The 15,743-nt window shown below is 35.3% G+C and overlaps 1 protein-coding gene across 1 annotated transcript in view; it reads left to right on the forward strand.

Annotated features, from left to right (window-relative positions):
- Positions 1–2,354: 2,354 nt before the first annotated feature.
- Positions 2,355–15,743, forward strand: part of kl-3 (dynein heavy chain 8, axonemal kl-3) — a 744,292-nt gene continuing 730,903 nt past the window's right edge. Inside the window, exons 1-3 of the mRNA XM_075354364.1 lie at positions 2,355–2,466; positions 6,869–7,074; positions 13,330–13,552. Coding sequence (XP_075210479.1) covers positions 2,355–2,466; positions 6,869–7,074; positions 13,330–13,552 — 541 coding nt within the window. The remainder of the gene's footprint in view (positions 2,467–6,868; positions 7,075–13,329; positions 13,553–15,743) is intronic.

Below are 15,743 nucleotides of genomic sequence, written 5' to 3' on the forward strand. Positions count from 1 at the left end.
TTTATACATGCAAATCACATTATACACTGTAACAGCAAAACTTAAAATTAGTTTAGCAGTTTTATTAACGACATCCGAAATCACAACACCGTTAGATTACTCTGTAATTCGCTTTTGTAAGCATTAAAAGTGACGTTTTTCCACACGACTTAGGGCTTTTATCGCGGCGACATCAATAAACGTGCACTATTAGCAGCTGAATCGGTACCAGACATGGTGTCATAATAATGGTATAACTCGTCGTACGTTCCAGTAGACTTACAAAATCTGATATGGACACCACATGACCTCCTAATACGCCTATTAAATTACATATACACATAAAATACACTTTTTAAAATGAAAATTACATAAAACATTTTTCATTAATAACTTCTGTTATTTTTTTATTTTTTCATTATTGAATTATTATTCAATGTAAAACATTTTTTACAATGAGAGGTTAATAATTATTAATAAATCAATGTATTTAAAATAAAATAAAAAAGTTAAAAAAAAAATCGAGATTGAAGTCTGATTCGAACTGCCTTCCTCTTAGATCTAAATATTTCATCCCTTGTACGAAGTACAAGTAAGTAAAAAGATTGCATTATAGTAACTTTAAATAACATAAGAAATTTATCAACTTTATGAACATTGCTAATTTTAAATAAATAACAAACACAAAAATTGAACACGAGACCAAAGAGTGATCATAAGAGAAGGTTTAAATAGAATTGAGAAAACATAACATTATACTAACGTTTGATTACATGACTACTATACTGTGACCAAATGTCAGTAATGATTATAGTGTGTATATAGATATGGCTGCGTTGTGAATCTGTTCTGATAACACGGGATGTGATTCGGCAAAATCACAACGAACTCGCTCACACAAACGTGACGTTTGCTTATTCTTCACTCTGAAATTAACTGTATACAGTATAGCAGCATTTCTCAACATTTCAGTATTTGTAACCCAATTTTCAATCATAATTTTCATCGCGTACCTCCTCTCATACAATAACATTGTACACCAGTGATTCCCAAACTGTGCGCTGCGGCGCCCCGGAGAGTCACCGTCTCTTTCACAGGGGCGCCGCGAAACATTATAAAAGCTTCATAATTACATTTACATTTAGTCTAACTAAACAAAAACCTAACTAAAAAAAGTGAAAAGCTAAAAATATGTAGATTTTTTGTGTGGTTTGTTTTTACTTGACTCTGTATAAAAGTAAAGTACCCGACGCAGAATATTCTAGCGAACGCGAACCGGCAATGCTGCGCCTTCTCGATCACGTCATATGAATGCGCTAGACATGTCGAGGTTCGTAGACCCTTCGCGACAGATTAGGACTGTTCTGGAAGATCTTACGGAACGTATATAAGCAAGCGTTGCCGGTTCAATTCAGTCAGTCGGTTTATAATGTAAATCTAGTGAAATTAAACTCGGCGCTTCATATAAATAAATTTAAATAAAATATATAAATAAATTACTTTTTGTTTATTGTCTTTGATAAATAATTTTGTGATTTTTTGCTCTTGTATCTTTAATTATGGACCGATTTTTGAACAGTAATAAACGTAATAGTGCAGATTAAGAAAGTATGTCTTCAACCAGTGGCACGAATGTGAAGAAACGAAAATATCATAAATATGATAACAGTTATTTAGAGTTTGGTTTTACGTTAACAGAAATTAATGGTGAAAGAGACTACAATGTGCATTGTGTATGAAAGTTTTGGCAGCGGAGTATGTGGTTCCAAGTAAATTGAAGCGTCATTTAGAAGCTAATCACCACAGTATGGTTGACAAACCTCGTTATTTTTTTTTCCAGGAAGTTAAAAAGAATTGAAAAGAAAAAAAATAAATTTTTTAATACTGCATCAATACCAAACAGCGCTTTGCTAGCATCTTACAAGGTAGCTTACAGAATCGTGAAATACAAGAAGCCTCATATACCACCGCGAAGAACTTATTCTACCGGCTGCTGTAGAAATGGTGAATATCATGGTTGGTGTGTCTGCTGGAAAGCTGTTTTCCAATAACCTTTGCCTTTGTCTAATAATACAATTAAACGGAAAATACAACATATGGTGGAGGATATCAACGATCAATTAATTGAAAAATTTAAAGTAGTGGAATTTGGATTACAGCTAGATGAGGCTATGAATAATAATTAGGATACTCATTTGATATGCTATGTACGGCTTATAGTTGTTGATAATAATATTAAAGATGACCTTCTGTTTTGTAAATATATCATTGCAGAAGCGAAGGCTCAGGACCTGTTTAAGATTCTTGATACATTCATATCTGAAAATATTTGAAGTGGCCTAAGTGCGTTGGTTTCTGTACTTTGAGCTCGCTCTATGTCTGGCTGCTATAGAGGATTACAGGCACTTATTCAAAGGCAACAAATTCACTGTGAACGCTTTGCATTATTCACAGAGAAGTGGTTGCAAAGCATGATGTTAGAATGTGGTAAATTTTTAAAATCTCTTCCATTGAAAGCAAATTTCGTTAAAAAACTGTGTGAGGATATGGGAGCCGAACGCTTGTGTTTGTTGTACTATAGGAGTTCACGATGGCTCTCTCGTAGTAATGTTTTATTACGTACCTTTGAATTGCGGCAAGAAATTTTAATTTACCTTAAAGAGAAAAGATACAAAGATGCAGAAGATTTTGGCGATGCAGATTTTTTCATAAAACTGGCATATATATGCGACATTTTTTGAAAAGCTGAATTCCCTTAATCTCTTTCTGCAGAGAAAAACATGCACCTTTTGAAGCCAACAAAAAAAAAACAGCTTTTATAAAAAAACTCAAACTATGGAGAAGAAAATTGAATGAAGATGCAGGCAAAGATTGTTTTTTAATATTGCAGCAATTTTTGATGATGCAAGTTTGATCTTTCTAAAGATATAAAAAACATGTTTGAAGGGCACTTATCACAGCTAATTATCTGGTGTGAAAAATACTTTCAAAATGAACATTTTGATAGGTTTGCATGGATTAAAGATCCATCTAACACCAGTGCTTCGTCTGAATTTACTTCTGCGGAAAAAGAGAATCTTATCATTTTATCTTGCGACAACAGTTTGAAAGCAAATTTGGCAGTATGGAATTGAAAGAATTTTGGATTTCAATAAAAGATTAACATCTCCTTCTAAGTGATAAGGCTCAGCGGATTTTAATTCCATTTTCGACGTCGTATTTGTGCTAAGCTGGGTTTTCGGCGGTCGCTGTAATAAAAAGCAAGTGTAGAGCAAAAATCAACGTTGGAAAGGAATGAGATGGCTGTGTCCAGTTTAATTCCACGATATAAGAAAATGTGCAGCGATTTGCAGCCTCATCCATCACATTAATTATTAATTTAATGTTAGTAAAGTAAAAAAAAAATTGTTTTATAATGAACATATAAGAGTTTTATTTATTTTATCTCTTACTTACGAGTAGTCCCGCTTTTACTTAGGGTATGCCGCCAAGGAAAACCTTTAATTGAAAAAGGGCGCCGCGACTCGGAAAAGTTTGGGAACAACTGGTGTACACAATAATAATGAATACAATAATAGCATATTTTTGGGTATTTTGACGCTACAGCAACACTTCGACCTTCATTAAAATCCTTACAAATTACAAAGAATAAGGAAATCTATTGATATTTGGCAACACCGATCCTCTGCAATGACAAAACCAGAATCTATGCCTTTCTATTAGTTACAATACACGGCAATAGATTTATACAGAATAGTGGCTAAATTTTATACAGAATATATATATATATTTATACAGAATAGTGACGATAGTGGAGTATCAACAAGTGAACAGAAGAGCGTTGGTTCCGAAAATAAAATCAAGAAAATATTCTCAAGAATACTTAAATTTTGGGTTTACCAGTTCTGAAGTAAATGAAGAAGAAATGCCCCCTGTCATTTGCTCAAAAAGTGTTTGGTAGCAGACAGCATGAAGCAATAGCATTCGCATTATTTGCTATTTTAAATGATTTTATTTCATTGCTTATATTCAAACGACATTTGGAAACGCTTCATAGTGAGTACGCTTCATAGTAAAATCATATCAAAAGCAAACATCATTTAAAAAATAAAAAAACTTTGTGAATGAAAAAACTGTAGTTCACTCTTACAAAGTTTCATATAAAATAGCCAGATGTAAAAAACCTCACACCATTGGAGAAGAGCTTATTTTATTTTGCCAGCTGCAATTGAGATTGAAGAAACTACGTTTAGAGATAAATTTTACCAAACAATTGCAGTCAATACCTCTATTAAATGATACTGTTGAGCTGAAGATGTATAGTATCAGCTTTTCGGGAAGTTGCGTAAGAGATTGTTTCCAAATCCAGCTTGATGAGGCAACAGGTAGCAACAAAGATGCTCATTTCATTGCCTACATTAGATTTTGTGATATGTCAGCAGTAAAACTACTTTTATGCAAACCAATTGAACTCAAAGCAATAGCATTCGCATTATTTGCTATTTTAAATAATTTTATAAACGAGGCAAATGTAGAGTGGAAAAATTGCATGGGAATGCATCGAGCTCATTCAATGTCTGGAAAATTTCAAACTATACAAGCACTTGTGAAACAAAAATCTCCACAGTGTGTCTCGTCGCATTGCATAATACACACAGAAGCTCTGATTTCCAAAGAAACCAAAGCTTCCGGTCTGAATATTGTGCTAACGACGGTTGTAACCGTAGTAAATTATATAAAAATGAGACCCTTAAAATCAAGACTTTCCTGTACTTTGTAGAGATGGGTGCAGTACATTCAGCGTTACTATTTTGTTGCGAGGCAAGATGGTTATCACGAGGGAAATTTTTGCAACGTGTTTATGAATTAAGAGATGAAATCGCCATTTTTCTAGAAGAGGATAATCGACCGGAAGCTGAGAAGTTTCGTTATGGTTTATTTATGATGGATTTGAGCTACTTGGTCGACATACTCGGGAAATTAAATACCTTGATTATTGAAGTCTGAGTAGCAAATAAACATATGTTGAATACGAGTGATCAAGTTAATGCTTTTTATAGAAAATTGGGAGTTGTGGAGCAGAAATTTAAAGCAAAAAACCTAGAAATGTTTGCAAATGTGGATGGATGTGTTAAAACTTACAAGAACAACATGTGAAAGTTGTTTTTGTGATCTTTGAAAATCATTTACCCATGCTGGCAAAGAATCTTAAAAAGTATTTTCTTGCTGACTACAACACGGTAGCAAATTACGAGTGTATTAGGGATCCATTCAAAATACTCTCGAAGGGCTCTCAACTGCCGAAGAAGAAATCTTCATGGATTTCACCGCAAGTTGCGAAATCAAAAGACAATTTAGTGTCTTTGCATTTTGGGCAGGGGTGGATGATGATGAGTCTTATGTACTGAAAACAAGAAATTTCGTATACTATTACCATTTTCAACATCTTACCTTTGCAAAACCGGATTTTCTGCGGTGGCTGCTTTGAAGTCAAAATATAGATCTCAGCTAAATATAGAAAAAGAACTCTGTCTATTTCTAATATTAAACCTTCCTGCGAAAAACTTTGCTCTACAAGACAGGCTCAGGAGAGCCACTAATATATATTAAACTTGTTTTTAATTTAATATCGATAAATTACTTATTAAATACAGTGTGCAGTACTGATACAATCCTATTTAAAGTGTATTGTATCAATGTAAATGTGTATTTTATTATTTATTATATCAGAATGTATTTTTTTTCTTTCCTTTCAGTAAATTAATAGATTATGACTTCCTTGTACGAAATAAAGGAAGTATTGTGATCGCGAAAAATTTCGGATTCCAGATTTCAACGGAAATATCCATTTTGACTAGTTTTGGCGTGACGTCTGACCGTACGTATCTCATATAACTAAAAAACGATTAGCCATAGAATGTCGAAATTTTGGATTTAACATTTAACTGTGCACCTCCCCTTTGGATGGCAATCGACTGTAGCAAAAGTGTCCAAAAAAGCCCAAAATCCAAAAACATTTGGATTTTTGAGTTATTCTTAACTGCAGTAATAAGCCCTCATTGAGAGCTTTTCAACGATATATCGTAAGTGGTCCTTATTTTCAATGGTTCCAGAGTTATAGCCAAATAAAATTTTTATTTTAATTAATGAAATATTTGGGAAATCTTAGGTGAAGGCACATCGGTTCGAATCAGACGTCATCTCTTTTTTTTAACTTTTTTTTTTTTAATTTAAATATATTGATTTATTAATGAAATTATTAATGTCTCATTGTAAAAAAAATTTATGATGAATTCAATAATAAAAAAATGACAAAAAATCAGAAGTTGTTAGTGAAATAGAATTTTATGTGCTTTTAAATATGTATATATGCAATTTAATAGACATATAAGGAAATCATGTGGTGTTCACATCAGATTTTTTTAATATTTACTTTTTAATATGCTCGCACCACCCCCTTTAGTATTATCACACTTCCCAAAGTGAGAAACCCTACACTGTGCCCCACAGGTGAGAAACACTGCAATATAGGTATAGTCAAGACAAGAAGTTGTGGCTGTGGTAGTTCACTATGACCATAGCTTGTTAATATGATATACAGAATATTATAAAAGTCTTAGACAGCATGAAAGACTTCTTTCAGATCTTTCTGAAAGTGGAAAGATGTGTTAAACTGATATAGGAGTATGATAGCTTTTTAATCGTTTTACTAATAGCTTCTTTTAGGTGCTTTAGTTTCCAGTAATCTGTCTGTAAGGTGATCATTTCTAGTTCAGTTTATTTTTTTTGATTAAGCATTGAGCATTATTCACATTTGTATCAACTACGATGTTAAATAAATTGTTGAATTATGTTCAACCAATTAAAATCTAATTATTCCATTTTTCAGATTTAGCTCCTTCTCTGATTCCATCTTCGGTCATCGGCTACCAAGAACCATTACAGAACAACACTAATCAAGTACAAGATACGCATTATGAAAAAGTGGAACCATGGTTCAAACCAGTTTGCCCATACTTGTCAAATACTGGAACCAAAAAGAAAAAGAAATCACAAATGCTGTTATTACAACAACAGACAATGCGGCAGAAAATGGTAATGTCCCCTAATATTATATGAACAAATATTTACTATAAAATAACATAATTATATGTTATTGGTACACAGATGTACATCTCAGACATTACTTTTTAGATATCTCATAATACAATTAAAGTTATCCAAATTTACATTTATGCTATGATTGTCTCAAAATGAAATATATTTTACTCTTGTAATACAATAGTGTATCTTATTTGAGCAGATACATGATGTGATCCACTTCCCTCTAAGTTCACACTCTCAACTAGTTAAGGCAGTATTCGCACCTTTGAGAAGCGAGTTACCATACAGTAGATGCTACCATTTAGTGGTGTTTAATATCCCTGAAGAGGCAAATTTCAAAGATTATTGGTGAAAGTGAGCTGAGTTAATATTATGACAGTAAATAACTAATTAACAACATGAGCTGCAGAAACTAAAAGTAATGGGAAAATATAATTACAGTTTCTGAAGAATATCCTCTTCATTACTCCTCTCTCTAAGTGAAGTGTAGGTTTCTTTGGGGCAAAATGTTCTTAAGGTATATGAAAAAAAGTTCAAACATGCCACCTTCAAACACCACACGTACAGGCGGCGCAACGAATCTTGATGCTTCGCAATAAAATAATTTAAGAGGTTGCTGTCATTAGAATCATCACTGCCACTTTCACTTTCATTTTCACTATCTTAAAGAAATAATAACAAATTGTACTATTGATCAGGAACTTTCATCCCGTCACCTAAATCACTACACCGTGTTTTATTTGTAGTCCGAGAAGATAAAATATACGACTCATTGGAGATACACTATCGGGCTATTTTTAGTTTAAATTTTTTTACAGCAATTAGATATTAAATACGCTTAAATCTTATGTCATGTCGCTCAGTGAGAACCTTCCTGTTGTTGTCGGTCTTTCTCCACCTAAAGCCCAATTCTTGTATTATTTTTCTCAAACTCGTCTCTTTTCCTAAATAACCAATGGCATCTTTAAGCGCTAAAATTAACTTTTTTACAGTCGGCAATTATTTATGAATTTCATGAAAATAGTTTACGGTCCATCTCGCCACACATTTTTCAATGTCATCTATTTCCGTTGTAGGTATCTCACGGGGTTTGTATTTTATCGGAGTAGAGAAAGAAGTCTCCAAATTCTCTGCTAATTTTTCTAGCAACCGCTTTTCCTTCTTTCTCACTCTTAGACTTAAAAGATCGTGATATACTCCACACGTAGCTGCTATCTTCACATTGTCAATTTCACTCATAATTATAAAACACTAAAAATACACAACTGATTGTAAAATTTCTGATTGTAAATTTTGATTTCTCAATCAAAATTCGAATAAAAAGAAAACTAATTTGTACAAATTATCTTACAGGTCAACAAATGCAGGACAACTAGTTAATTAGATTATATTCAAGCATTCAGTATCGGGTAATTATTTATTTTTACAACGGCCTGGCTGTATTTCAAAACTACGAGCATACAGCAAACAATATGATTCTAAGAGAGGGTTATTCATTTTCTTATTTGCCTTGGCCGTGTTTGTTTTTACGATAAATAAAATCACGATAAATTGTAAACTATATTTATATATGCCAGACAATTATAATGTTAGTTAATTTATCATTTAGCATTTGTCTGCTGACGTAATAATAATACTTGTTGAGAATATATTCTTATAACATTAACATAGTGGCGCTGCAGCCCCACCACTCTCGAGGTGAACGCTCTTTTATTGGTGCCTGAGAGTGGTGGGGCTCATCGTGACCGCAACTCAGAGTCGACCACCACTTGAAGAAGAGGTTGGAAGTTGGAAGAAGTTCCCTGGCCGGCTCAACGTGGTATCTCCCGGCGGATGCCAACATCCCTGCCGGAGCAGCAGGCCTGGCCGGCCCGCCGAGGGAGCCGCTGGACGCGGACGCTACCTTCCCGCTCCAGCTCCAGCTCCAACTCGCCAGGCTCAGCAGCAAGAGCCGACCCAGCGTGGGAACGCTCGGGGAGAACCGCCTCGGCCGTGCCAGCGAAGTACGACCGACCCATCACTGCGGGGCTCTGGGAGCCACCACTGCTACACTGTAGTGGGGGCCCAACTGCCGCTGAGGGAAGCCCGGCCGGACTTAAATGGACGAGCCGCAACTCCCCGACTTCGTCCGGAGACCAGCTTCCGGACCAAACAGTTCTTCTCAGAGCTAACGCTAAAAAACGGCCCTTTTCAGGGCCACCGCAAGGTTATGAATTACGTGCCGTCGAAGCCATTCGACGACGGTATACGATATCGCAGTATAAAGAAGCTGGGAAAATTAATTGCATAAATAATTCAATTATCTTATGATAACTTTTTGTACTCTTATTTGTAAGGTATTCCTTTTTATTGAAAATCAATAATAAAAATTACATGAATTCTTTTTTTTTCATTTTTATGTGAAGAAATATTTATATCAAAATTTATGATTAGTTACTTAAATAGAAAAAACACTGATTACTAATATACCTAAGTTGAACGGTGAGACTACTGTTTTGGGTTCTGTTCTTTTTAAAAAAATATAACTAAAGCTACCCCTTGCTATTCACTGTGGTGTTGCCGGCAATATGCAACAGTCATTCTAGCTTATACTGAGCGTCGTTTACATTAATCCCAACACAAACGCAATTGCTGCCAATTAACGGAAAAGGTCCAGTGTAGTTAGGCCCAAGTGAATACACAACGAAAAATGTTTAGGTAGCCAGCTTAAGTAGTTATTTATTCATTGACATATGGCTTTTTTAATTATTAAAATATATCCTAATTGATTCTAAAAAGTCGAATATTAAACAAAAAAAAGTTTATTTATTTACAGCCCCCACCCCTTCAGAAGGGAGGGGTATTAAGTTAATTTAATGACTTTATTGTTTAAAAAAATAATATCTTTTAGGCATTAAAATTTGAAATTGTGAAAAATTTTCATTTTGGGAGTTCCCATTACTATAGATAGAGGAAGCATGCAGGTAAAACTAATTAAGAAAATTATTCATTATAATTAAGTGGTGATAATAAATTAAGAAAAGAACTTTTTAGGATTGTTTAAAAAATTCAATGATACAGACAAAATTTTAAACAAACAGTTGTCATTTTCGAGGAAGAGGGTAAAAATGTTGGCTAATTTTTTTCAAAAAATACAAAAGATAAGTGCTATAAAAATTGTAAGATATTAAGAATTTAAAAACTAAAGACATTTTTTGTTACCACCAGACAGACAATTGTAGTGGGATGGGCAAAAATTTTTTAGTCATGCTTTTTCTGAAGCAAGATACAGCTAAAAAAAGAAAATATATATGGCCATCTTTTGGGAAGGGGGTGAACAATTTATGATCAATTTTTTTTATGGCAATTTGTGATCTTGATAAAAAGATTTAATGAAAATGTTTTGGTAGTGCTTCAATAAAATTTGAAATTTTATTTCGGACAAAACATTCCCACCCTCCCCTTTTTCATTTTTTTGAAAAATTTAATACATTTCCCCTCCAAATTTAGTTTAGTACCTGTCTACTACGTTTGAAGAAAATCTGTTAACAGGATCCAAGACCAACCCACCGGGTTGGTCTAATGGTGAACTCGTCATCGCAAATCAGCTGATTTTGAAGTCGAGAGTTCTAAGGTTCAAATCCTAGTAAAGGCAGTTAAGAAACAAAAATTTAAAAAAAATAACTTAAAAAAGAACTGCAATTTTTTTCATCAAACTGGTAAACACCGTCCCAGTTTCCCGGTAACTAATTTATAATCCCTTCCCCAGGGGTTATTATCTATGTCATTACAGAGCTCATTCCAGCATTTACTAATCGCTTTCTTAATAGCCGCAGTATATGCCGTCCTGGCTACCACATAATCTTGTCTAGCAGTGTCTGTATTTATTAAACAGTTCCTTCTATTGGCTCGTTGTAATCTCCTTCTTGCCGACCATCAGTCTGAGTCCTACCAGTATGCGTGACATCTATCCAGGACCGTTACCATTACTTTCGCCATTGCGCACTCCTCTTTAACGAATTCTACTAACTTTTCAGAATCTGTGGCATTTGTTAGCATTTCCTCTACTGTTAACGCAAACCTAATATATCCTCTTTTGGAGGTCACTCACTATTTTTTCTAGTTTAATAAAGTATGGCCTTGTCATTATTTCATAACCTATTTGGAAATGATCCGATAGAGTTTCCTCTTCCAGTATATGCCAGTTATGAACCATTACCAACTGTTCTTCCGAAATAAACGTCAGGTCTGTCGCAGAACTCGCTTTTCTTCGCCAAAAGGTAGGCTCATTCGTATTTACATATGTTAGTCCGCAGGCACTGACTTTATCAGTCAAATAATGACCTCTTATATTTCTAACAGTCTCCGCAAATTCAGGTGATTTTGCATTAAAGTCACCCGAGAGAAGAGTTTTCTTGCCTCTAAAACTCAATACCTGCTCACCTAGTTCTTAAAGAAATTCAACAAAGTTTCCAGTACCAGCGTTCGGAGAATGGTACGCCGCAAAGATCATCACATCTTCCAGGTCTATCCACAGAAATCCACGACCAGCTCCACATTTCCCGACTAGGGTTCCCATTGTAGAAAAACCTATCGCCGCCACCACCAGTTGCATCTGTTATCCATTCTAGATTGCTGACGACCGCTATGTTCGGTTCTGCTACGATGACCACGTCAGTTTTGGTTTTCATAGCAACCTCCCAACGTCATGAGCCCGGCGGCTGCGATTGGTATTTAGTTGCAAGACCAGATTTTGCGGCTGACCATCTTCATCTTACTGTCCAGTGGCCCTCCGCCGCAAAAATCGCGCACGCCTTAGTGCTCGTACATTGTGGACACCTATGCCCCTGTTTTCCACAATCGAAACAGAGGCGTGTTCTATCTACGCCTTTGCAATTCGGGCACATTGCCTGAGCCCCAGCATCGATAGCGTTTTTCTTCAGGCACCCGGATATACGCCCGGCAGTGCACCCAACCGACTCGTATACGGGATTCAACTAACTTCATCGCCGCTCTATATGTCGTTATTAGCGTTGCGTTTTTGGTCTCCCCATACGCAGGTCTAACTAAAGATACTTGAAAGTCATCAAGATCACCAATAAATTGGGCTATAGCGTCCCTTATCTCTTGTTCTTCTAAATCTTATCATAGACCAAATCTTTGAGATAGACAACAGTTCTTCTTCCACCACGGGTCCTAGTGTCAATCTGACAGTCTGCAGCCTTTTACGTAGTAACGTCGTAAAATTTTCAGCTTTCTCTATGCCTTTCACCTTAATACATAGTTCGTTATTTACTCTTCTCATCGAGAGGACCTCGTCAGCCTCCTCTCTGGTCACTGTTTACTTCACAGCTTTCAAAAGTTATGCGTATTCTCTCAGCTTTTACCACGACCGTTCTATTTTCTTCTATCGGGGAGGGGGCTCTCACTATCCCCGCCCCCATATTGTCTTGCTTAGAGCAGTCGTTTCTTGTTTTTTGTACACGTACCCTACGTTCTTTCGCATGAGAATTCCTATCCTTCCTCCTGGTACCACAAAAGTCGAGGAGTTCTATTTTACGTTTAAATCAGATGCACATATATTGCTGATTTGTTCATTATTTCATCATTTCATCATTATTATTATTTATTATTTATAATATCATATATTTATCAATATCATTATTTCCAGCATTTCATTGTAATACTTAAAATGTACAGATGGACACACAAAATATATTAATATATTGTTTTGTTATTCAGAATAGTACTTCTGTCTAAGAGAACGTATACTATAAAATCGTTTAAAATAAATTATCTATAGATGTAGAAAAGTCTTCTAAAAAATCTATTGAAAATAAATTAAAAGATTTTGTTTTACAGAAACAATATATATTACTTTATTGTCTTTGTCTGTTTAACTAGTACTTAAATATCTGTTAAATCTTTGTTAAATTGTATCTGAATTACAAATGACATTTTGTGTTTGTATAATCATGAACACATCAAATTGAACAAATCGTAAACATGTTTATGAAATTCAGATAACGAGATTTTGAGAAATATTCATTTAAAAAAATTATTTTTTTTGTATTTTTGCATGGATTGAATAGAAAATAAAAATCAATACAACTAGCAATGTAATAATTTTAGCTTTAAAACTAAAATTGTTGATTTTATTGATGAACTCATTTTTAAGTTTGAATAAAAAAATAAAACCAAATAATTATCATTTTCTTTAGCCGTTTAATATTTACAATTAATGAACTTTGCTTTGAATTTATTAAGGCCAAAGCAAAAGAGGCACGTGCAGAAAGGGCTGCAAGATTGCGTAACCCACATCGCATTGTGATGGAGATGGTAGCGTTTTACATGGGTATTGAGCTTGGTTTGGTTGAAGAAGGTGTGCTGGATGCTGATTATCATGTAGAAACCTTTGATACTATTTTCATAGAAGGAGGTAATCATGCTGTCATGTTTAACTATCAGGAATTGTCACCTCCAGGCATTGGTAATTTATTATTTTTCTTTTTAATTTCTGATGTAATAGAAGTTAGTAGTTTATAATTTTTTTACTGAAATAATTGTGCTGGGTCAATTTTGGGTAGTTCTAAAAAAGAAAGATAATTTTTTAAATGATTTCAATCTAACTAGGATTCACATGAAATCATTTTGTTAAATCACCCTAAATTTTCTATATTATATTTTAGCTTCATTAACAGAGCACAACAGACAAAGCTGAAAAACCCCGATTTTTTTTATTTTCGTGCCATGATATTTCTTTATTTGTGAGTAATTGCATAAAATTGTTTTGCTGGTAAGTTAAAAATTAATATTTATTTATTTAGCGTATGGCACCAAGACACAACACCAATTACAGTCAAAGATTAAAAACAAACATCTAAGAAATTAATATAAGCTATTGATTTTGAAGTCGCCATCAGGAAATCTTCAGGAGTCTCTTCATAAGTTGTCCTAGGGGAAAACTTTTGTGATGTGTTTAACAGTTTGATCTTCACCACACTCGCAAAGTGGCGTCGGTGTTTTACCTCTTTATGCAGGAAATAGGCGCACCTAGTTTGCTGAGTTCGTATTCTGTTTAACGTTGACCATGTCTTATCTGGCAAGTCAAACCCCGGGGGCTTTTGAGTAATACATGGAATTTGGTTATTGTGCTTTGTATGGTCCATTCTTGACTCCAGGCGACTATGATTGGTATCCTCAATGTTCTCATGTATTGGTAGGTTTCGATTTTCCATAATCTTCTTGTACTCTCTTAAGAGTGTTCATACGGGGCAGATTTGGGGGTATGTGGCTCAATACCTGGAAGCCATTCCACAGGAGTAGACCTGATAATCCTGGCAATCATTCTCATAGTGTTATTAAGTTGAGCATCAATTCTATGAACATAACTGTTGTTAAGCTACACTGGTGTAAAATGTTCTGCAGCCAAGAAAACGAGGTTCAGAGCCGATGTGCGCAAAGTGGAAGCCGATGCTCCCCACGTACTTCCACAGAGCTTGTTTATAATGTTGTTTCTCGCTTCCAATTTCTCTGCAGTTTTCATTAGGTGCTCCTTAAATGAAAGCGTTCTATCAAATGTCCCGCCTAGGTATTTTGGTGTCCTATTGTGAAAGACCCATGTATTCTCGAATAGAATTTTAAGCTCCCTATTACATTCCTCCTTATTATATTATATTATAACTTCCTCCTTATTATATTGTAACTTGTTACATATATGGAAGCATGACACCTCTGTTTTACTAGCATTTGGTTGGAGACGCCATCTTCGGAAGTACCTTCCCAGTTTCTCCAGGTCGGCCGTCAGGATCTCCTCGGACTCTTTTTGTTGTTAGATCTTGTCTCAGGCATGTCTGTAACATAGAGGCTGAAAAGGAGAGGCGCAAGTACCCACCCTTGTGGCAGGACATTCTTGAGTTTCCTTGGTGAGCTTATATCGGATCTCATGATAACTTGGAACATTCTGTCGTTCAGCATGTTATTAAGGAGGCAAGCTGTTAGTTTGCATAGGATTACACGGAGAAGCTTACAAATCATGCCTTCTTTCCAAATAGTGTGGTAAGCGGCTGATAAATCAATGAATGCAGCAGAGGTTTCAAGATTTCTTTAGAACCCCGCTTAAATATACGTTGTGAGTGAGAGAACTTGGTCGGCGCAACTTCGTTTTGGCAAAAAGCCTGCTTGTTCAATCGACATAACATCAAATATTCTCTGAGATCTGTAGTAGATAAGCCTCTCTTGTAATTTATATGTCGCTGATAGCAATGCTGTAGACCTGTAGCTCTTAGGTAAGTTTGCTGGTTAACCTGGTTTTAAGATTGCTACCTTCGATTGTTTGAACTCTCTGGGTACGCTACTGGTCTGCATTGTATCAGTGAAGAACCTGGCCAACCAAAGTTTTGCATATTTTCCGCAGTTTAATAGGAATTCCGGATTGATGCCATCGAATCCTGGTGCTTTTCCTGGAGCGACATCTTTGAGCGCCGACTCAATTTCTTGTAAAAGTGTAAAAGGGTGAGCGTACTCAGTCTACCCTGTCTCTCACCACAAGTTTCTTAGTTCACGTTTTATCTTAATTGTGTGCGCCCCGTCTCTTGGTGCTCTGGACATTGGGGCACTATCTGGGACGCTACGGTGTTTGGGGAGACATTTGCTTTATGTCTCTGAATAGGAGTTCCGCT

The sequence above is a fragment of the Lycorma delicatula genome, chromosome 1 (assembly GCF_047948215.1).
Source record: "Lycorma delicatula isolate Av1 chromosome 1, ASM4794821v1, whole genome shotgun sequence".
Classification (NCBI taxonomy): Eukaryota; Metazoa; Arthropoda; class Insecta; order Hemiptera; family Fulgoridae; genus Lycorma; species Lycorma delicatula.